The sequence below is a fragment of the Strix aluco genome, chromosome 17, assembly GCF_031877795.1.
Source record: "Strix aluco isolate bStrAlu1 chromosome 17, bStrAlu1.hap1, whole genome shotgun sequence".
Classification (NCBI taxonomy): domain Eukaryota; kingdom Metazoa; phylum Chordata; class Aves; order Strigiformes; family Strigidae; genus Strix; species Strix aluco.
The window spans coordinates 9801432-9826322 of NC_133947.1; the positions used below are offsets into that span (position 1 = coordinate 9801432).

At 39.0% G+C, this 24891-nt stretch overlaps 1 protein-coding gene across 4 annotated transcripts in view; it reads right to left on the reverse strand.

Moving 5' to 3' along the window:
• STAU1 (staufen double-stranded RNA binding protein 1) overlaps nucleotides 1-23577 on the reverse strand; it is a 32174-nt gene extending 8597 nt beyond the window's left edge. The window contains exons 1-9 of one of the 4 annotated variants that reach the window (XM_074842959.1): nucleotides 23417-23577; nucleotides 17513-17579; nucleotides 12612-12886; nucleotides 11662-11786; nucleotides 9771-9927; nucleotides 8007-8145; nucleotides 7153-7318; nucleotides 1670-1768; nucleotides 98-310 (exon numbers count right to left, since the gene is read on the reverse strand). In XM_074842959.1, the coding sequence (XP_074699060.1) occupies nucleotides 98-310; nucleotides 1670-1768; nucleotides 7153-7318; nucleotides 8007-8145; nucleotides 9771-9927; nucleotides 11662-11786; nucleotides 12612-12804 (1092 nt within the window). In that variant the 5' untranslated portion in view covers nucleotides 12805-12886; nucleotides 17513-17579; nucleotides 23417-23577. Of the gene's footprint in view, nucleotides 1-97; nucleotides 329-1669; nucleotides 1769-7152; nucleotides 7319-8006; nucleotides 8146-9770; nucleotides 9928-11661; nucleotides 11787-12611; nucleotides 12887-17512; nucleotides 17580-23416 lie in introns of all 4 variants that reach the window. The other 3 variants (XM_074842956.1, XM_074842960.1, XM_074842957.1) reach the window with 3 other exon arrangements.
• Between the last annotated feature and the right edge of the window lie 1314 nt (nucleotides 23578-24891).

The following is a 24891-nucleotide window of genomic DNA, read 5'->3' on the forward strand; positions in this document are numbered from 1 at the left end:
CGTTGAGCAGTTGAAGAATGTTTAAAATTAACTCAGAAACACCCCTCATCTGATGATTATTTACAACATTCAGATTTCCAATCTGTTTGTCTCTTACCTTCACTATTGATTTTGTTTTCTTTTTGATTCGTGGCTTCATTTTCTCAACTGTAGGAAGGGGTGGCAATTTTTTCAGTTCTTCTAGGACTGCTATTGCAGCATTTTTCTTTGAGATCTTCTTGCTCTTTCCTTCACCTTCACCCATGAATTCTCCAACTGACACCTTGGTTACAAAGCTCTTCATATGGGGAGGACCACTTTCCTTGGTCACCTGTTTCAGAGGGAAAAACTGAGTGAAAGCGTGATAAACACTTATTAAAAATGGTAGGGCACATTGTTTATAGTGTACATATAAACTTCTCTCAAGAACTACGGATAAAGAGATTTAAGAGTCTCATACAATCCAGAAAGTAGAGATGTAAATCATACTTGCTCTAACAATATAATCCCACCCAAATAAACATATACTTTAAAAAGGTCAAATGCAGCAAGCAGTAAACAGTATTTACATGAGTCATTAACCCATCTTATTTTACTGATTTACTCTTTCAATATTAAAATATGACTGTTCTATTTTGTCAGTGTGTACTTCCACACAGTTAACATCACTTCATTAAATACATCATGTTACAGTAACAGAACATTACAGAGAAAGCAATTCTTTAGGATCCAGTATTTTAGTTAAGAAATTGAGAATTCTGGAGACATCTAAGAGATAGCTGCCTACTACAGATTTAGTCTTGTAACTATATTAATAATATATCATACTTTAAAAATAAAATATCCATAAAGTCAAAAAGTAAGAATGAATTAAGAACTTCCACCCACAACTGGCTTTGTGTGACAGTATATTTTTATCAGTGATGCTCAGGCTAATCTACAATAATTGAAAGCTTCACGTAAAATTTCACAGAACAGTTTTAGAAGCAATTTAGTTACACACAATTGCATTTTCTTACTATAATAATTCAGATAGTCAACTTAAATGGTACTCTGCCAGCTCAGGAAAGCAGCATGATAAATTAATATTTTAGTGAAACAGAGATGCTCCTATGGAAGCTATTGATTGAAGATAACTAAAATGATCAAGGAGGGGCAAAGAGGCAGCAAGCAGCCAGGCCAAAGGGAAAGGAAAGTAAGATGCACATGAGGTCACCTCATGGCAAGAAAAGAAACCTATTTGTGAGATTCTGCAACTTGCGGGTAGTCCACATCAGTGCTTAATCAAGCAAATACTTCCATAAATGTCTTTCAGAGTGAGCTATACTCTTTTGCCTCAACTCTGCACTTCAATGTTCTAACCATTAATGTGTTGTGTTTCATTTCTTCACTGTAATACTGATTTTTCAAAAAGCCTGGGAAAAAGATTGCACAGACAACCACAGCGTAGCTGTTCACTCATGTTATGATTTTAGTGCATGAATTTGTGAACAGGTGGATTTTTCTTTTTTCTTCACTTTACCATATAAACTCCAAGACAATCAGGGTGACTGTCAAAGGTAAAAGTGTATTCACAACTAACAAGACATGTTAAAAGTCAGTTGTTTGGGTTATCTAGAAGAGACTCAACTTAATGTGTACCCTTAATATTCTAATAAAAACATATCTAGAGCTTGTAAAATAAACATACCTCAAAATTCACAGGCAAGTTCCTTTTAAGTGCAATCTCAAAAACTTGGCTTATTTCAGATTTATTGAGATTTTCATCATCTGGTTCTTTTCCGTTAACCTAAAAGAAGCATACTCTATTTAAAATAAAGATCCTATTAAATTGAATTTTATCCATCCAACCAGTTTACTGAACTCTCAGAATTTTAAGTAGTCTAACCTTTACTGCCATTTTACGTGAATGTGTAGAAATGCAGCACACATACTACAGAATTGAAACTTAAGAAGCTCATTTAAGGTGTATGTGTAAAAGCTAACAAACCTTCATATTTTCATGTGCTCGTTACAGGAAAGAACAAATGGAATAAGGGCCAATAGGTTTAAAAATCTATTTATAGAAAAACAAACTGAAGTGTAAAATTTCCAAATGGAAGTACCTTTATGAAATACAATTTTCATATACTGATTGGACATTTGTATCAAAAGCACTAAGACAGTATGAGATAAGAGAAAGGGCAGAAAAAAAAAAGATTCTGAGAATGGGACCAATGTGAATAAAGGATGGTTAATCAGACCCTGGCATAATCCTATCTTTTAACATGCTCGCTTGTAAATGCTTTGTCTGAATTTTTTTCTCATCTGAAGAACATACTATCAGGAACTTGCCTTAAATCAAATGGTGTACATCTCTGAGAACTTACACCTGCTAGGAGGACAGCAGTGCCAGGTGAAGCTTACCTACAGGCACTTCTACGTATCTCCAGGTAAAATTTTGATTGTGCTTCCAAAAATGTCTTCACTGATGTTGGGATCAACATGAACTAAGAGGCATGGTAACAGCAACAGAGAAATTTTAAGACTAAGTGTCCAGCAGTGATATTGGAAAGATTATGATAAAGATGAACAGCAACAATTTCACCAATTATATCATGCCACAATACTAGTTATGCAACCAGGTAACAAAAATGATTTAAAGGTTTTATTGGAGCAGCAGAAATATGCTAGAGAGCTCTCATTGATTCAAAGTAGTTTTGATGGTAGCAAGCATCCCCAATGTCTCTTTTAATCTAACTTGTTCATAACCTTGTATTGCAGGTTTGCACTGCAAACATTTCAAAAGAGGACATATAGCGCAAATCCTTTTACAATGGTAACATCTGATACTTCTGATCCCACTACTACAGCCAGCCTCCAACCTCTACACGGGGGTGTACACAGAACAATCTTCAGGTCTGCGAAAACTGAGACCACAGGATGGCACCACTCCCATAGGAGCGAGGCAGATGCACTGGGCATTAGACTGCATGAGAAACGTGGAGGCAGCGCCTACACTAGAGGAACCATACTATACCTCAGCAGAAGGCACAACGCAGGTAAAAATTGGCAAAACCAAGATTGAATACAGGAGTCAAAAGTCTTGATCATCATATTCTAAAACCTATTTCAAATGCAATTGGTAAGTTCAAAAGGAATAGCATCATATACCCAGAAAAATATTTGAACTACTAAGGTCTTATTTTATTACGGTCTAGGTGTTACAGCAAGTTTACCTACCACCAGCACCTCCAGGAATGACCTATCACTACCCTTACTGTCAAAACATTAGCACAATCACTTTAATTACAAATTTTTTTCCCTTCCTTGTAATTTTAGATATATTCTAGTTTTTCAAATTCCAACATTTTTCCTTGCGAAGGTGACCAGGACTTCTCTTTATTGAATTAGATTTTTCCCATTTCATATCCTTTCAAGAGAATACAAATAAATAGTATGGAATTATTTGCTATATTATGGTGTATATTCTTAACATATACCAAGTCTGTTCTGACAGTGTGAAACACAGGTACTTTTCTTCAGTACCTTTATCTAAAAAGAGTAAATTAATAGAAAAATAACAACTAACAGACTATAGCTATTTTACCAATTATTTCACCTCTACTTGAGTTCCGGATCAGTTTATTTTATAAATCAAAAATAATCATTTATCCCTGCACACCTCAAGGCAGATTACCTATAAAGTCTGCTTTTAAAGTAGTTTGCATGTGTGCATAGACCAAACTCTCCAGGGAATCTATGTCTCTAAATCAGAATGACACCACGAATATAAACATTTATTACTCTTCACTCTCATCAAATTCTTCAAATCCACCTCTAACAAGTGAAAAAAACAGTCAGAGAAAACAAAAGTGATAGATTAAAAAACTCCCAAGCAAACTGCAAAAGTCATATACTCCTTTAAGAAGGATTCACCTTTTCCTAGGAACTCTTTCAACAGGCACTTCCTCAAAGACTGCTTATAAGCAAACAATGAAAACCAGTGGAGTTGCTGATTAGAACTACATTGATTTCAACATAGCTATCAGTCTATTTTCTTCCATGTTAAGGGTATAAATAGCAGCTGATATTTACCAAATAAGTTGGCAAAAAACATAGAAGCAATTCTGCTTTTAGTATTTTTAGACAAAAGTTAGAATTTCTGTCTAAGAATAGTGCTAGGAAGTATAGCTTTCTAAGCTTTAAATTGATGCTTTATCACCTCTATCTTTGAACATGCAAAGTAACCCCATACTGCAACTCTGTCAGTGTGTCTTAACCCCAGCCAGACTAACTTAGGTTGGAAGGGCCCTTTGGAGGTCTCCTGCTACAGCCTCGCACTCAAAGCAGAGCAGATTTTAAAATTAAATTGCGTTTTTCAGGCAGGGCTTTGTTCAGTTGAGTGCTAATAATACAAAATTTTTTTTCCTGCCACTTGCTTCTAGATTTGCAGTCTGAGAAGGTGTGGGAAATGGTCATTCTTACCCTTAAAGTCTAATAATTTTATTCAATTACTTCTTCTTAAGCACTGAGTATTTTCTAATTTAAAAATACAAGAGTAAAATTCTGTAAATATAAAAATTTCTAAATTTTTTTTTTTTTTAAAAATACACCACTACCACCCCCCTTGCCCCCCAAAAATACGAATTTATGAGTTGAAGCATATTCTGTTTACATACACACAGAAATGGGATACACAAAAATAACTACATTTAAAAGGAAAACTACTGGCAACATCGAATGACAGGTAGGAAGTATCAGGGTTATGTCTGCTTGTGAAATCTTAATTTGCCTCCATTGTAGTAACACCTCTTATGATCTTACACTACCATATCCTTCAAGGACTTTGCCTCACTGAATGCAAGAATAAGCAGTGCTCACTTAGTGGTAAAATCTTCCTTATTTTATCTTAATCTTGTCAAGTGCAGAATGCTGTTACAAAAACAGCAATTCCTCAGACATTCCTAAAACTACAATATTTGAAAGTTACAAATACTCATTTAGGTAGCAAACTTTAAATTAAGATCTGATTTATCTGAGTACTTATTATAAAACAGTACTCTCTGTTCAAAGGATTGCTCTCCTTAAGCATAGCTGCATTTCTTACTGTTCATTTTCTAGACAAGTCAAACAGAAAAATAAAATGACAAATGCTTGTTTCTTGTGAATGGTTAAGTGACTTGCCCAACATATGTATAAGCAGGGTCAAGACAGCATTCAGCTCCCAGCGAGCTTGCAACTTTTTTATTCATAAAATAATTCTCCCTTCTTGCAATTTCTTGCATCATTCACAGTATTACTTTCCCTTATTGTATCCTTAAAAGAAGGATAAAGGAAAGACTCTGCAGGTTTACTTCATTTACCTCTCAATTTACACTCCTTACACTGAATGAGACATCCTATAAAAAAGATACACGTCATGTAAAGACAATCACAGTGTTTGTTCTGAACACCTCACATTACTCAACTTTAAATACAACTCTACAAATATTCAGAAAGTCACTTGTACAGAAGCAATTCTAAAAAAATACACAGAGGAGAATTCAGTTACATGTGATCCTATTATTTTCTGCAGAGTTGGACTCCTTGGGTCCAGTACACAGAACTTTGCTACCTGAGGTGGAAAAATGGCTGACGACAGTAGGTTCTCTTTTATAAGGGTGAGTGCAAAGAGAGGATGTCATGCATCACTGACACAGAACAACAGTACTCAGGAATTTGGAGTTCCCCTGCACTGAAGGGGAACATTCCCCTCAGTCTTGACCTCTCCTGCGTGAAGACATCCAGCTTGTCCCTGACCACATTCTGGCTATCAACAGTTCTAGATTTCAGCGCAGAACTCATCTCCACTGCTTCAGCTTCTATTCCCAGCATCACTCTGTTCTCCCCAACAACATTTGTAATCCCTTGACACTTAGTAGCCTCCATCATTCAATAATCTACATTCCTGCAGAACAGCTTTCTGTCACCTGAACCACTACCATGAGAGACTCCTAGGCCTCTTCCCTGAACCATCAGATCCAGTGTTTTTGCCTAATTATTTGGGCAATGCTCTCTCCCACAAACATGAGGTTTTAACTCAATGTCCCTTGGCTTCACAACACATTTCCTCAATCCTCTTGCTCTGTCATTCCTGGTAGTTCCCAGCTAATTTTTTTTTTCCCCTGTATGAGACCCTTTGTTACCTTCTTGCCCAATTCTTCATTTTCCTTCCTTCTCAGCCAGACTCCATATCTAGCAAGTTCTCATGCTCCCCAGATTGGAAGTTATCGGTCTAACCTTTGCTTCCTGTTCCTCACCTCTCTGGCAATGCCCTAGTCTCTCTTGCTTCTAGGTTCGTCTTGCATGGCCTCCTCCTCAACACAATCTAGATGCCAGCGTGGAGTACATCAACAGACCCCTTGCTCTTAGTTCTAACATCATGCCCTTTAACTCAGACATATATAATGAACCCATAAAGGAAAGAATAAATACACTCTTTGTAGTAGTCTTTGGCCAAAGCAGTCAGCCAGCACACACGGAGAGTGTGCACACAGCCAACCAGCCCCAGAAGCTACGGGTAACTTGTGTGCACACAATAAGACCTTCTGCCTAAAGCAACTTAACAAAGAAGCATGAATAAAACCAGTAACAGGGTCTTGGAATGGAAAGCGCTGGACAGCCATAAATATACTGAGGGATAAAAATTTGCCTCTTATATTCATATCAGAATGTGTGTATGAGTTTACTCTTCCACGAACTTCCTGCTTCTCTGGAATTTCAATGGTTCTTTCCAAAATCATGTAGGAATTTTGCCCAGGAAGCAAACCCATGTCTGATTTCTATGTTGCCCATACTAGAATGCAAGTACCCCATTTATGCACTTCTTCAGAAGTTTGTATATGATCTGTACCTGATAAGATATTAGTTCCTATCTATGCTTCCAGTGCTCATATCTGACAGAGGTCTATAGCATTGCTGTGGAAAAATATGACAGCAGAAGAATTAATATAACTTCATTCGGGAAAACTCTAGTTCCATAGAAATTTATGTTTTTAAATCAAAATGTTTCTGTTGACACAAGTAGGCCAACACTACCACAGAGAATTAAATTTCACAACTGTCATTTTCCTCTCAATAAGGAAAATATCTACAACGATATCTCAGTTTATCTTAGCAATTTATGCTTACAACACTAAGATTAATTCCCACCTCTGGTTTCTCAGGCAAGGGCTCATTCTGCAGAACTTTCAGTGCTTTAGCAGCTGCATCATGCTTAGCAGCTTGTCTTGTTCTTCCTTTCCCATGAAACTGCTGCCCTCCAATTGAAAGCTCAACTTGATAAAGTAAGGGCCCAACAGGAAATGGGTAAAAGTACCTGCAATGAGAGAGATTGAAATAAGCAAATAGTTTGACCTACAAAGTAAACAGAAACATAAGTTATGCTTAGAAGAATCTCTTGGATACCAGTAACCACAAATGAGCAGTAAAGCACTAGTATTAAGAAGCTGAATTTTGCTTTAAATTCTAGAGGATTTCAGGGAGACCTCTGAAACAAGAGTATCAACATTTCCAACTAGAACAGAGAAAGACAACATAACTACGCTTTTATAGACTTGGCAGTCCAGTAAGTTTTGAATTCTCAATTCCTGTGCCCATATAAAATTCTTTAAACTGAAGCTTTAATTTAAATAGTTTTAGAAAAAGCATCAAACTGTTTTCTTCACTTTTGTTTTTACACAGAAAGGAAATGCAAGAAATATTTAGCTATTCATTTCATGAAGGTGGCTATATCCAAATGCCCTCAAAAACACTTCATCATTTGGTTCAGTTCCCTTTTTCCTCCCCTCCAAAGAAAAAAACCCCTTAAATAAGACAAATATTAATGGGGTGTACTTATCAAAACCTTTTGCCTCATAAGCTGGCTATGTTTCAAGCTGAATATCCCTTTAAGGGATGCTGTATTTTTAGCCAGTTTTCAGAAGATAGCATCAAAGCACTCGGATGATGAGAGCGGAAGTTCAAAGATATGAAACTGCAAAACCAAAAAATTAAACAATACATACCGTGGAGGATAAGTACCACCTCTCATAGTATAGTTATAAGTGGATCTCATCCCCGTATAAGGATCAATAGGTTTGTACATAGGTTTCTTTCCCAGTTTCATGCAAAGTGCGTTTAACTCCACTGTGGGGGTTACACTGTCTAGATGAAAGGGAATATAAAGAGAGTTGTCCAACTGCCACAAGGAACTGAAACAATCTAAACTGTCATGCTGTCTCAAAGCAGCGAAAAATGAGCTCAAGTTTTGCCATAAGCAGTAGCTTAAATGAATGAATTCTGAATAGAAATGCTAATGAACACAAAGAAAATAAGTCTATATGATGTATATTAAATTAGCAGCCTAGTACAGTTGTGACAAATCCTGTTACAAAAAAGTGAATTTGCTGGGGGCTTTTTTTTCTTTTGGTTTTTTATTTTGCTTTAAACTTGTGAAGCTACCAGTTTATTTATTTTTACAGCGTATCTAACAATGTGGTCTGCAGAACAGAAATTTCTCTTCCAAAAAAATACTTTTAAATTAAATCAGCAGCCACGCTACATACCTTCTGTGTCTATTGTTTACTGAGAATGATCAAACGTTTCTCTCTGTACTCTATGACCTAAGAAAGGTTTTTATGACTCTTCACTTTCAAATTGCAACTGGAATTCCAAAAACCAGGTACATTGCTACTGAGGGCTATAAACATTCCTCTCAATGCAGATATCGTGTGGATGAAGAATTGACTCCCTGACTATTCTCATTTGAGAAAGAACAGTGACGTAAATGGTCATTTTTTCTACCAAAGACCTCACTGGCTCAAAACCCAGTGTGTGCTCCAGTACAACAGCGTTTGTTATAAGGCACTTGCCAAAAGAAAATGAAATTATGGAACAGATTCACAGACAAAATGAGTAATTGCGACCTTTAATATTTTCACTGTTGACTGCACAAAGTGTTTCTAAAGAACTTAGGTGATATCAGAAGACAACTGGCACAGAAGTTAAGTTTTAACCTTTGCTGAACATACTAATGCTATCCCAATAACTTTGAATTCAAGAGACTAAGAGTAAATGAAAAACAATCACACGTGCAGCTCAGATGTGAAGCTAGTTCATACTTAATCTTACATTTTAAATATATCTTAAAAGCAATCTTTGTAGTTAGTTCCCTAAGCATAGCAAACTACAACTTAAATGCTTTTATATAAATCAACACCTATTTCTCTTTAAAGAAGTACAAATGATGCAAATTCCTGAACCAATCCCTCAACACAAATTTAATAGTTTTGGTTTTGGGGTTGCTTGCCTTTTTTTTTTTTTTTTTTTTTAAATTAAACACTTCTAAAGAAATCTTTATTGTCAAGCTTTGAATTATCCTATCAGAATTACCAAACACATTCATCTGTCCATGCAAAAGATTATTCTTTGCGTGACTGAACTCATGTTTTTGGGTTTTTTTTTTGGTTTGGATCTTTTTTACTTAGTTCTCTTTTTTTAAGATTAGGATAAACATCTTTTCCAGGATTTCACCAAGTGTTACAATACAAAACAGTAAGTTAAGCAGTGGGTTCTTCAAGCCTGAATGATTTGATAGAAAAACCCTACACTTTTATCTTGTCAATATGATGATTTTTACCATGTTGCCTACACCAGAGATTAAATCAAGATTGTGTTCTCACAAAACTTGACAATTGCCATTGTTACATGCAGAATCACTGTTTTTATTAATCCTTATGCAACTTTAAAATATGTAATTTTTTGTTGAATCAGTTTGCTGTGGCATATACCTGGATTCTTGCCTTCACTACGAGATGGACGAGCCGTAGGCTTAGGGAATTTTGTCCCTTCCAAAGCTTTGGCAGCTGCTGCATGTTGCGCTTTTTTAATACTAGTTCCTTCAGCTTCCCAGTGCTGGTCTCCAAGAGTCAGTTGCACTGTAAACACCTCAAAAAGAGAAAACATGAATTTTATTACAAGCTGCTTCGGAATTCATATTAGACCCTCTTACATAAAACAATGAGTCTTTTAGTGATGCAAAAGATGAGGATATGGTAATCAAAGCTTTCTCAACTACCATGTCATCTCCAGATTTTGGGCATCGATAACATTTCCCTGATTACTGAACTAAGAATTTCAAAATAACTGTAGCTAGCAACTATCCTGCATACTGCATGAGATCATATAGGCTAAAAACCAAAAGACACAATGTGTATAGAAGTGACAGCTACATGGATAGCTAGTATGCCAACATTATTCTGAAGAGCAGCCTTGAAACGCAGACTTTTTTTATTCCACATAACTCAATTCTTGCTTTAATACTGTGGGGGTTTTTTGAATGATATTTTTCAGCAGTTCGAAGAAAGATAGCTCACATTGCACCATAAAAGCTTCTACATGCCCACAGGTGAGCACAAGCCTATTTGATTATAAAGCAAAGCTCTGTGGTACTTCTTTTTAAGTATGCGGGATAAGGAAGGATATATACTGCTCTATATTTTCACAAATTAATCAGACAACAACAAGCCAAGGTCTCTGTGGTAATTAAATGAAGCTTAATTTCAATCAGAATGAAAACAAGTGAACAGATGCTCTGAATGTTATTCCAATAGTTTTTGTAAATGCAAACCTTGCATCCTTTGCACATTGAAGGTGACATTACACATATTTTGGACAAAAGATTTTAGTTCTTAATATTATTCAAGGCAATTCCTCTAACATACAACAAACACTGTTCCAGGAAACACCTTAAGGAGATGATGTCAGATTAAGTAAAACACATCCCAGGCTGATTTTCCTTGTATGCCTTGACCCCACATCTCACACAAGAGAGATCCTACATACGGATTATAAAGTTTAATAATGCTAAAACTTCCTTCAGTGTTCTACTGCTTGTATATTTGCATATTCCAGAAAAACGATCTCTCTGCATACAAACAGAACACCAAAGGAACTGTGTATTGCTGAGATTTTGACACACTTAGAAGACATGCCATGATATGGGATGCACACCACATGCAGTCTACCCTGGGCATTCTTATAGTCCCACTGTGAAGGACTAAAGATTCTTTTGCTAAAGTAACTGTTCCAGAACAGGTGAATGGTCACTGCTATTCAATCACACTGTACTTCAGGCAGTAAAGAACCGATACCAAGATCTTTGTTTTCCAAATATCAGGCAATTAGGATAGAAAGGTTCATTTTATTTACAACTAAAACAGAGCAACAGCAAAGCAACATTCAGTTATGACATGCACAAAAATTTTTAATAAAACATTCCAGGCATATCAATATAGATTTGTACCTTGCCAACTACAAGACATAAAAGCACTACAACTCCTTATGTAGCATTTTTCCTAAAGAAACATAATTGTCATAAATCTTCCCACATCTCATGGGATAATTTGGACTAAGAAACTATGTTAATTTTTGAAGTTGGTGGGATTAATCTCAAAATATTAAAATGCACCACAGGAAGACACAGAAAATTTTCAGAACAGTTGAGATGTAGAATAAAAGCATAATATCTTTGCACTTCCCTACCATCGGTACTTTGGTGAGCTTCCCATTCCTCTCTGTTTTTCTGTATTATCTTCCACCAAAAACATATACTTTGCCCTTCCACTTATGAAACTGAAAGAGCATGAACAACAGCAATAAGAAACTTAGATGAATATTTACCTTAGAATGAGCTGGACCTTGCTCACTCAAAAGCTTATACTCAGGTTGAATCTTGTTGAAACGGGCTAACTCATTCACAAGACACATTGGGGTTTTCTCTTTGGGGTTTGCCATGTTTGAAGGAGCTGAAAGATTACATAAAATCAGATAAATGAACAAGTAGCTATGAACTCTACTACAATTTTTAATTAAAAAAAAATAAATCTCATTGGCTTAGTGTTTAGTTGTCTGCAATATACCACTTCTCATAAAAGATTTGTTGGAATGGACAGTTCTGCTCACTAGCCAAACTGGCAACAACCTACTGAACTTTGGGATTTCCAAGCAATGCTCATGCCTAAAAGACAGCATCATTAAATTTAATGCTTTAATGCAAGCCAGAAGTATGAATTTAGGAGACTCCCACATTTAGCTTGCATCTTATGTGGTACCTTTCAAGGAGCAAATCTTCTAAGTATTCATCATGGTCACTTGCTTTGAATAATTTCAAAAAGCCAGTTAATTTCGCTTTCTTTCTCCCGTTTTTCCCTGTTACCTATTTTTTATTTATTACCTTTTATTTGCTCTATTTTATTAGCACAATGTATTTATCATTAAGAATCTATCATAAAAGAACTAAAGATGATAGAACTAAACAAACTATTTCAAACAACACATTTTTTATATTTAAAACAAGCTACTTGTAGAAAAGACAGATAGCAATGTTTTAAAAATTCAATGATATACAATTTTAAGAATTCTTTACTATTACAAACATTTCAATTAATTATTAGAACTTTGTGGAAAACTTTCTGTCTCAGAGATTTCAGTTAATAGGGAGAAAGCATTACAAGATACTGTAATTGGACAAATATTACTTTAGAAGTACTTGTAGGTACAAAACATCAGAAATATATCATGTCAAACTATAAAGACTAAGAATATATACATTTATTAACACTCAATCTTACCTGCAGCTGCGTTGGTGGATGTAACTGATGCAGAGGGTAAAGCAGAGTTTTGGATAGGTCTACCTGCATTTTCAGAGGGCAAAGAACTAGTAGTAGAAGGAATACTCAAAGGCTGTGAAAGAGATGGGTTTTTATTCAATATCTGGCTCCCTGCAAGGGCAGCAGAAGGATTCTGAATTTGAACTTGAGACATGTTCACTTCCAACCAGAGCAAATTACTGTAGGTAAACAGCTTTGAATGCAGGCAAACTCAGTGATGAAGCCAAATTGCTGACCTAAAATGTAAAGATGAAAAAAATATTTAGCATTCTCTAGCTAAGAATCTATTGAAATTATTTCTCCATCAGCAAAAAGGGGAAAAAGCATTCAATCAAGCATCCATTGTTTCCATTTTGTATGCAATAAGTCACTTACTCATCCAGTTTTAACAGTGTATTTCAATCTATATGCCCTATCATTTAAGTTTCACATTAATTTATAGGAGAAGTAGTCTAGAAGCTTCATTTATGCTTGTTCATTTAAGAGAACCATCCATCTGTTTTCCTCATCACTAAATCCACTTACAAAGCAAATCAGTTACTTAAACTGATAGCCACTGCTTATATACTAAACAAAGAGCAACTTTCATGAACAGATTGCATTTCATGCATTCTACCATTTGAAGTTAAAGTTTTTAACTTGGAAGGGCAAGCAATAAATGCAGTCTTTACAAAACAACTATTTAGAGCATGCACACTTTATCATAATCATACACTTTTTTCCCCCAGGACCAGCAAGAAGAATGCGTAACCATTTATGAGGGGAAAACAACTGGTGTCCAGCAGAAAATGCCAAAGTAGCTATGACTGGGAAAAGCGAAGGTGTAAGAGTTCATAAACTATATAAGCTACATGTGTTTTGAAGGTTACTCCTATTTCAGTCAGAATGTGTCTCAGCCACAGTCCAAGCATCAGTTTAGTTATTTGGCCTTGCAACACTGTAGACAAGCACTGGAAGTGCTCACAGGCATCTATGTTCATTTAAGAAAAATCACAAGTGATGAACTTGTACCAGTCAATGTGAAGTATTGTGATAGGTCTCTCCTCCACTGACAAATCAGCATTAGATTTCTCTTTCACATGGATGCAACATTATCTTCATGCTCAAACAGTTAAACCTAAATATACACTAACGGGTTGCCAGTTTGAAGGCTATCATTGCTGCTAGAGTTCAGCTGCCCATATCCGCTTACGATCCATATATCAATTTATTTATTAAAAATAAATTTTACAGCCACGTAAATACATTTCACACGCGAAGGCACACATACACTGGTCACCTACACATTTTATTAGGGCAGCAAACAAAGGTTTATTCTTTCATAATTTATAGATGAAAAGGATAAGAGAAATCACTGCTCCAGATACCACCAGGGAGCTATTAGTAGCAACACAACTCCACTAGTGCTCTGTAAGCCTCAAATTCTGAACCTGTGAATGGACTTCCAAATGTAAGAGGAGCAGCAATGAGTCAGAGCGAAGTTTTTAGCCAGTTACTGACAAAACAAACCTGAGAGGAGAACCTAGATTAATACATTCATGAATACAAAGATTTATTTATTTATTTGTTCATTAAATAAGAGGAAAGAAGCTACTAGAACAGATACACCAACAAACCTACCATCTGGAATATTTTTACTTTGAAAAAACATCATAAACATGTCAGGCTTATCATACTACTGGTTGGATAACTTTGTTTTTTACTAGAGAGCAAAATTAGTTCAGAAGACCTATAAGTAGATTATACTCAAAACAAAACCTATATTTGACTACTACATTTGCAGAAGTTACACATCGGGTGCATTATAACTGTGAAAATGGTATTAGGGAGTTTATCTAAAGGAACTCCAAGAAGTTGTAAGACAAAGCTGAAAAGTATGTAGAATAAGACTCCAGGGTAATAATTTCATAATCACTAAGTTTCATTCCCAGGAGCATCACTAGAAACACTGAAAATTTTCAAACATAATACAACAATAATAATTGCCTGGAAAAGACTATAAAGTCTTGCAGTGCAATAAAAAAAAGCTAATTCTCCTTTCCTACTGAAGTGTAATGCCCTTCAAAGTAATTGAAGTTAAACAGTTTCTAATCCACACATTTTAAGAAGACAACACAAGTTTTTATTTTGAAGCCAGTAACATCAGGGTCTTTCAGATCATGCTGGAAAGGAAGCCTGAAATTCTTTTCAGGAACTCTCCCTACAAGTACTCTGCTTTTAAAGCAAGGCACTATCCTTCATTTATTTGCCATCACCTGGTTTTAGAGAACACGGAATTTCAGCTCCAAAATACATACATTAAAGTGGTTTTCTAGTCATAACAATGCAGAGAACAGTAGTATACCAATCCCTAGTAATTTTTTCTCCCCAAGAAGGGAAGTCCCTGACAAGGATATTATTAGTTCACTTTCTATATTTAACAGCAGAGTACTACAGAACCTCACAGCAGTACAGCTCAGGCAGCTCTCTACCCAGCCCTCTCTCATCAAGAGTTACAGCCCTCAGTGTTCAGCCTGAAAAAGCTTTTCTTCAAACACCTCTGGTTAGAATAATATTCAGGACAGACAGTTCAGATGATATTCACAAAAATCTGTGGAGACTTGAGGTCACATCCTAGTGCTTGAAACAATAAGGTTTTGGAAACCGATCCAATTTCAAATAGACTTCAGCTGTGCACATTTGACAACCAGACAAAAAAAATTGCTGCAGACACATCCATAGCTCATAACCTGTTTATTCTCAGCATAGAGACCAACTGCCCAACTTCTTCAGCAGTCTGGCTGCTCAGTCACATCTAGACGGACTAGGAAGGACCTAGAAAAGTGAAGTACACCTCCCTGGAATTCACCACACACCCCCCCCCAACCTTTCCACAAACTGCAAGAGTTCACCCCTTATGTACTTTCTGGGAATCCAAAGGACTTCCAACCTCACAAGAAACCAAGGATTGCCAGTTCAAGCACAGCTCGTTTTATAGTCTGTAAAATGGTAACAATCCCACCCACCTTTCTTTGCAAAATGCTTTGCAATTGTAAGTGTAGCCATGATTTGATGGCCAAAATTACCATACAAATACCTGGCCTCTGGAGCCATTAATTTAGCAAGAAAGAGAAGATGTACTTGACATATGAGCGGTCCCTTCCCTTCCATAACTGTTTCTAAAGGTGGAGGAAGGAAAAGCTGCAATACCTAACCAAAAAGAAATTTTAAGGAATCAGTAAGCTATATCTTTACTTGAAATAGAAATCTGAAACCTGTAGAACACACTGCTGCTCAAGGTTTATCCCCAAGACATTCAAGTAGCTGAGTACCTGGCCATGCCAGTCTTTTGCCAAAGCTGAACAGAAATTTATTATCAGGGAGAGAACTGAATTGCAATGAAAATAAAATTTTTCCAATGAATGTATACTTTTCAACCTAAGTGAATACAATGCTTGTTTCTACATAAATTGCTGTATCATCATCATGTTTCTCTCTCCTTCACCAATACACCAATCCCACATGTTTTTATATTCAGACCAAAAGTTGAATCTACATCCTGTAAGTTATCACCAATTCAGAACTATTTCAGAGTTGATTAGATTGAATTCAGGCAGAACCAAAGCAAAGTAGGCATTATAAACATCTTGTGAATTGCTGAAATTCCACTTTACAAATTTCTGACAATTTTAGACACTAGGTAGTAACTTAAAAGATTATACCTTACAAGTATATACATACAAATAAATATTATGTTTTCTTTTAAAAAACATTTAGCTCATGCTTTGACAAGCCACTTCAAAGAACACTCTGACAAAACAAATCCCAGTTTTGTTTATATTTTTTCAGGTACCTGTGAAGTTTATGATAGTGTAGTTGATTTATGTGAAGTATTTCACTAGGGTATAAGAACTCACTGTCCATCATTGCACATTTAATTATAGGCTATTTGGGGATTATAAAAGGGTTTACAGTGCTTTTACAAAGTAATATGCCCTCTACCCTGTAACAGGCTTACAAAATCCCAACTATCCAACAAAAAGCACCATAATCTAGAAAGTTGAGGCTAACAACTTATAAAGGCTGTTTCAGTGGATAGGGAAACAAAGAGACACCAGTATTTGACAATTTTTCCATGTAATCAGGGGTTAGCCACTTCAAACTTTTCAAAACAAATACTAGTACAAATAACTGACCCCTATACAATACTCGGGGCATTGCTAGAACATAAAACATTGAAACATCACAAACATTGAAAGATAGGTGAATGAACAAATGTTTTACTCATACCATCTCAGCCAGCAGCTAATCACATAACTTGCTCCTTTCCCACTCTTCCACACTTACTTTTTGCTAACTCACACGTTAGTATTTTAAATTTTATTGAGACAGTGTTGCTCTAGAATATTATCCTCGTGATGGTAATGGCTGCCATCAAACAGCTCAATGACCTATGGACAATAATAAACTTAAAGATATGGATTTTCAGATGACAGAGCACTGTTCCCCACTCCAGTTTTTAGATTTTTATTTTCTTTTGGCACTTTAATGCCTGGAATATTCCCAGAAATTCTGAATACATTAAAATGCAAAGTTCAGAAGTCACTAAGGTAACCAAAAGGCAAGTAAAGAAATGTACAAAGATGTGAACATAGTCTCAGGACATTCAGCCAAAAATAAATTAAAATCTTCCTATATAAAAGAATATAGCGTTTTCACATAAAAGTTCTCTTGGGGATTTTTTGTGCTATAATTCTCAAAGGTGTTGTAGGTAGAAGCCAGAGGATCAACAGACATTTTCTGTTTTACCACAACTTGTGGTTTCTTTAACATGAAGAAATAAAAGGTAAGAAACTTTAATGTTTTAAGTAAGTTTCCTGTACCTTTAGGAGATCCAGAGAGTGAAGATTTGGATTTAGTTCAGAATAGGATATTTATGATGGAGAATGCCTAAAAGGAAAAACAAAGAGTTAGCATTTGCGTCCTAAAGCTACAAAAAGCTCTTCTGTAGTAAATGTCACCACTATGAGTTTGCCTCATCTGTTTGGATGACAAGAATTTGTATGACCATTAAATTCTCACTGACAGACTGATCAGCAGAGCTATGTTTTTCTAAGCAGAAATTCCAACCTGATCCAGGAATTTTCTTTCCATGCTCTTTCCCCAAACCCAAGTGATTTTTCTTACACAAACTGTGGAATCTCACAATAGTGCTCTTTGCAGAATTATAAGAGTCACCTGCAAATCTTCTTTCTGCAGTAAGGCTTCCAATTACGTAGAAGTTAACCTTCTTCCTAACAGCCCTGAAGATCAGCTACTGAAATTAGACCTTAATTCACAAAGGCAAACCAAAAGCAAGCCACTAACCTGAGAAACTCTGGCAGCTATTAACTGCAAAAATCTGATACAAATTTTACCTTTTGGCTACTTTTCCAGTCTAATGATTTCACTCATAAATAGGCATATAAAAAGTCAACCTAGTGAAACCTATTTAAGAATAAAATTGCTTCAGTACTTAATATGAAACCTGTCACTGCATGGACTGCTCTAAATGGAAATCAAAACGTATTTTACTCTGCTTACAAATATAGCACAAAGTGTTTAATCCTTCTTTTCCATGACTAAAGCCAACTGCACGCAGATGCTAGCAACATTACTACCAGCAACAAAATGGGTAAGATCACAATCTTGATTAAGGTTAGAAGAGGATGTAGATAAACAAGCTCTTGAATTTACTTCAGACAGCCATTTCAAAACCCTACAACAAATGTTAGAACTATAACCAGTTATCTTGGAAGAGTCCTGCAGAACAAGTGAGGATACAGAGCCTGAAAAAGGCAGACATCATGTCTATTTTTTTAACTGGAAAGTGAAGAAGGGAGACAAGAGGATTACAGTCCTATCAGTTCAACTTTTCTTCTGGAAGTTTTTCGGGAGCTTAATTAAGCACCTGGAAAACAAGGAAATGGGTAATACTCTCAGGTAGGGTCAAAACCGAGTTATATAAAGACAACTGAATTTTCTCCAGCCATCTCTGGTGGTGTAACCTGGCTCAGAAATTAATCACTTGATCTCAGCAGGAACAAGTGCGATGTTCTGGGCAGGCACTGTCTGCTGATCAAACACAGGACAGAAAAAACACCAATTGACACCAGCAGAGTGGGAGAAGAGTTACAACCAATATAACATCGTTACTTCACACAAGCCAATGCTGACAGGCTCTTTTAGAAAAAACAATCATCATATTGAGATGCAGAAATGGAAAAATAGCCTGAGAGGTATCTGCAGTAGTCCTTCCACTCTGTACTCAAGTGTTCCTGAGCCCTCAGCTGGAGCACTGCATCCACACATGAGTACCACCTTGCTTTAAGACAGATGTGGACCCAGTTAGCAAAAACAAAGTAGGAAAATCACAAAACATTCAGCTTTAGAAAAATATGACCTATAAGAGAAACACTAAAGGATTTGGGCTTGTATATGCTGAAGAGGAGAGGGCTGGCTGGGACCTGACAACCAGCAGTCTTCAAGTACATAAAGAGTTTTTGGAGTGGAAAAGAAAAATCTGTTCTTCATGCTTAAAGTGTCGGATCTAGAGGCAAGAGGCTTAAAAGCGCATCAGGAAAACGCTTTCTGATAGTAATGGCTGCAATGAACTATACTGCTTTGGGTGGCAGAGGTGACTTCACTGTTGGCAAACTTTAAGTCATTGATAAACATCCATTTAGAACGAGGTTGGCATACCTGACACCGCAGAGGGATAGACTACTTCACTCCCTGGAGTCCCTCCCAGTCCAGATTCCCATGATTGTGGACACACTTTTGTGTACCTGACTGTAACAGTGCATTTCTGTCTCTTACCAGAGGAAGACAACGGCCTGGCTGTTAAACAACAGGTTTGGCAAAAAGAGGGATCTCCCATGGGTCCTACCGCAGACTTGCTCTGAACTCTGTAAACCACTTAAAAATACAAGAGAGATTAAACCCGCAAAGAAATGGGTTTTAATCACTGTCAGGACCAGAATATGGAAAGGTGTCCTGTTCCTTGGGATGTGCACATTCAGAAGGCTGGAAGTTAGGACATCTCACTATGCTGCCTGCTACAAAGTTGCTTGTGGACCCCATTAAAACATCTTTGCATTCATTCATGACCCACCAGCACCTGGCAGGGAAGGCTTTTTACTGAATGAGAGCAGAGTAGAATGAGAAACAGAACAGATACCAGATAAAACCATCGAGGATCAAATTACAAGGACTTCTTGACATCACCAACTAAAAATCATGTCATAAACAATATCCAAGAAAAAGTTTTAGCTATAGGAAATGAGGCTTTAAATTAAGCATTAATTTCTTCCTGAAAAACAGATGCTTCATAACGTAGTTCATCTGAACAGTTACTGACCCTTCAGTCACGTAGCAAGGAAGATTAACTGTTCCTTATCAACAACAAACTGTTCTCAAAGCAGAAAAGTTCATTTATCCCTATTTCACACATGGGCAACTAGAACACAAACCCCAAGTCCTGTCCCTGCAAAAGGATGTAGGTATCAGAGGTGGGGGCTAGGCAGAACCGACACCACTAAGCGAACGGTGGAATGCACATTTACTCTCTGTCACCTGTATTTTTACATGCCCGTAGCTCTGTTGCCACTCAGTGTCAACCAACCCTCATTTGGGTAAAAGCACGGCACTGCAGTAGCGCTTATCTGCCACACAGGAACAATCTGCTGAGCTGGTCTGACAGAGGAGGCCAATCCCCCACAGCTCAAATCAGAATTTATGGTCACATCAAAGACAGACCCACTGTCCAACACCACCATTTTCACCTACTGTTTGCAGACTGGGGAATATTACAGCGCATTCATTACCTAGACAAAATACCAGTTAGAAACATTCCCTCTCTCTCCCCTTTTTTTAAAGGAGCTTTAAATAACTCAATCAAGATAAAAAAATATGGTGGCTGAGTCTCTTTTGTCCCACACTCAACCATTTTGGAGCACGAAGAACAAATTCCCACAAATTCTGGAAGGTTTGTTGAGATGGTTGCTTTCCTAATATACCTTTGAAAAACCCACATCAGGGGTAGCTTTGTAATATATAGCATAAAATTCTAAAGTGTTTGACTGCTACAACAGCTTTTAATAACAACATCTAACTATTTACAGTTAGAAAGTCTAAATAAATATTCGCTACCAATCAAGACAAAAAAAGACTACAAATTTTAGACTTAAGACTATTTACACAAAATGTAAAACATTAGCTGAACAATGTTTTCTTCTTAGATAAATCTTTTTCTATAATATTTGGGCAAGACAGAGTACATCTCAAAGGCAACATTCACTGTAGAAAAAGATTATGCTCTTTTTGAGTATGGCAAGATGAACTTTCTAGGGCGGAAATGCTGAATATTAAGCAAATTAGTTTGGGAGCTAAGACATGGATTATTAATAAGAGAACAGGTGATGAAAAGCTAAAATTTGAAAGTAAAATCTGAAGGAAAAGAGGGAACTAGCAGATGTACACATAAACCAGACAGTTCCAAACATAATGCAACATAATAAACCAGAAAGTGATAAGTCAATCATGAATAAAGATAAATGCTTAAACGCTTACTTCTAGCTGAATTAGTACTGCAACAAAATATTTAATGATTTTTTTTTTCCCCTGCAGTAGAACAGGTCAAAAAAGCCCACTGATACTGATTACAGTTATCATGGTAATCAGTGCAGAGATCTCCTCTATTGTTCCAGTTCCATCTTCAAGAACTCTAATAAAATAATCAACCCCTCAGCAAGGATCCTAGACAAAGCAATTAAAAAAATTTTTTTTGAAAGTTCCTATGTCTTCAGAATAAAGTTGCTGTTCTTCAGTAAGATCTGAAAGGCACAGAGCAGTTTTCAGTTTTGCTCTGACTTTGTACAGTTACATCACCCCAAATTTATTTCAACCTATGAACACTTTAATTTTGCCACGAAATACCTAATACTTTGACTGACTGGTATTGATAGTGAAAACATGATTAATGACAAATGTTATGAAAAATTTCAAAGAAAGAAAGAGTGACTGCTTAAAATAATAATAAAAAAATAATTGTATCTTGCATACACCCTTTTAAGGAGAGTTTTGAAATGAGATTCTGATCCAACATCAGAAAATAGAAAATACAGTAAAAAATTCAACTCATTGGCTCTTTAAATTTTCATCAAGATGTGACAGACATCCAGTGAATATCTCTGTAAAAGTTTGAAAATACAAATTTGTTGCATATATGAGATGATCGATAGATAAATCACTTTATTACATCATAGCTATAGCTGTATCATTAAAACTCAAGTTCTGATGTTCACTAGTATTTAAAAAAAATACATTTCTGCCAGTTTGAGCAAGGGAACTATGTAGTACACTTGCATGTTCTAGTCAGAAAAAAGATTTTATAAATATACTATTCCAAAAGCAGACAAAGGACTTCATTCAGTTATTTTATTTCACTGCTATATATACACCTAGCTTTCATTTACATTCCAAATGATGTTTCTCCCAGGTTTGCCTTAACCCTGCCAGCAAAGCAATGACAAAAATACCCAACAGATGCATAAATCAGAAAAATGGCTGTCAACGTTACTAGCTATAGTATCACCTAGATGGACAACCCAAACAAATTAAACCCTGTAAAACCTCTAGGACAGATAGAAGCAGTGTAAAGATTTAAAAGGAACTTGTTGCTGTTACATCTCCTGAAAAACTAGTGTTGTGATCCAAAAACAGTGAAAAGAAAAGTGAGGCTGGTGCAGTGATGGCTGCCAAACCCAGTGGGCAATGAGGAGAAAGTGTGATGATGCCAGTGTTCAGAAAGCAAGCTAAAGCTGCTAATACCAGCTGTCTCAGTGTTTGCACTGTAATCTGTACAAGAAGGCTGGGGGCGTCTCCTGCTGTTGTCACCATATCTACACCTTTTATCAGAACAGTCAGACAAGTCTAGTTCAGTCTCTGGAGTTTTGCTACCAAGATCATGTGCCCCTGAGACTTTGCAGAAGTCTGTGACTGTTGTTACCTGCTCTGGGCAATCTAGAGAAGTGGGATGGCTACAGCCACTTTCTCCAAGAGGTTCAGAGAGCCTAAACCAGCTGAGCTGCCACCAACCCCTGTTCCGGGGGGGCCCGAAGCCACCGCTGTCGCTCTCCCAGCTGAAACGGGGACTACGGGCAGAGAAGGATTGCCAACATCACCTGCCTGGAGCACTCGGGGTGCCTGGTGCTGCCGCTTGCCCCGTCTCACAGAGCTCAGGGAGCCCAGCCCCGTCGCTGTCACTTCCCTCGCCGGGGCCGGCCAAGTCACCTGCCGCCCCCGCCACTCGCCCCGCGGGCTTGGGGGCGCCGCGGCCGCTCGGGCAGGGGCCTGCGCTGCCCCCACCAGCGGCCCTGCCGAGGCTCAGCGGGGACGGCCCTGCCGCGACCTGCCCCACTCCCCCCGCGCCGGGTCCCCGCCAGACAGTGGGGACAGGGCTGGGGGCTGCCCACCCGGCCCGCCGCCGCCCCCGGGAGCCGGGCAGAGCCCCGTGGAGGGACGGGAGGTGGGAAGGGGAGGGGGGGGGGGGGAGGGCGGGAGAAGCGGCGGGGGGAGGAGGGGAGCAGGGGGGAGTAGAGGGGGGCGGGCCCGCCCGCCATGGGGGCTGTCCCCTTCCCACAGCCCCGCCGGCACGGCTCGGCGCGGCCCCCGCTAGGCCCCGCCGCCGCCACCCCCCGCCCCGCTGCTTCAGCGCCGGGGGGAGCCCGGGCCGCCTCCCCCCTCACCTGGCTGCCTGGGCTGCGGCTCCCGGGCCGGCTGGTGGTGCGGGCCAGCGGGCGGCTCAGTCCATGGGCCGGGTCCCAGGGGGGGCCGGGGGGCGACCGCGGCAGCGGAGGGAGGCGGCGGGCACAGGGCAAACACTAAAGAGAATGAGCGGGGCCAGCTCCGGCCGGGGAGGAAGTGACGACACACGCCGGGAGGCGGGGCAGGCGGATAGCCAATCAAGAGCGGCCGAGCCCCCTGGGGCACCGCCCCCCTCCGCGCTCTCAGCCAATGGGCGCGGGTGTCTGCTGGGAGCACCACCCCCTTCGCGGCGACTACAAGTCCCGGCGTGCCCGGCGAGAGGGCCGCGGCCCGCCTCGGGGCGGGGGGACTACAGCTCCCGGCCTGCCCCGCCAAGATGGCGGCGCCGGGGGGAGCGGGCCGGGTAGGGCCACTGCTGCCACTGCTCGCAGTCGGCTCCTGCGGGCGCAGGGTCGCTCCCGTCCGCCTTTCTCCGGGACTGGTTCCCCTCTCCGCCTGCCTCCTCCCGCTCCGGGGACCGGCCGCCGCGCTCGCTCAGCGGGCGAGGGGGATCCGCCGGCCCTAGTGCGGGGGACCGTGTGTGTGCGCGCAGGGCTGGGCCGCGGCCGACAGCGCCTGCGGGGCGTGTGCGAGGCCCCGCGGGATCGGAGCCCACCCTGGGCCCGGCCGCTGCTGGCAACGCGGCTGCGTACGAGGGGCGAGAGGCCGGCGGGCCCGGAGCCCCCGGCGGGGAGCTGGGCTCTGCGCGACGCCCGCCGTGTGCCTCCGCTTCATTTCGGGGGGGAGGGAGAGCGAAGACGTGTCTAGGAAATACACATCTTCCATCACTGCACTTCTGGGAAAGGAAAAATCTGAAACGAAAGAAATGCAGAACTTGCTTGGGGCCCCTGGGCAGCCTGGTCTGCTTGTGAAGAGAAAGGAAAGGAGGCCGAAGGCGTATCCGCATTCACCGCGGGTGCATTCAGGTTAAAAGTCAGGGTAAAGTTACTTTCAAATGAGTTAATAGCGAATGTCAGCCAACACAACTAGGGAAGAGCATTTAAAAAATCTCAAATTTCAAAAGAGAGGGTGGGAAGGAAAAATCATGCCGAACCTAAGAAAATAATACAAGGAAAATCAGTAAATAATACACACAAAATCCTTTGAGCAGATACTGCCCAGGAAAAATTACACAACTTGTGTGTACAGCAGCACATAACTGACATTATTTAACGCAGCAGCTAACTGGAGTACACTTAGATTCAAGCTTTAAATTTGAATCTAAATAATATATGTAAAAGGTATATAAGCTAAATCTGTTTAGTTCCTATGCACAGCTTTAATTTGCCCTCTTGCATCTATTCCCCCATTTCCCAAAGTCCTCCCCCCAACTGCCAATAATTAACTGCCACTACCTCAGCCATGGCTCTCAGTTATTTTGTGATTGTTTCTGCTGGACTCTTGAAATTACTACCTG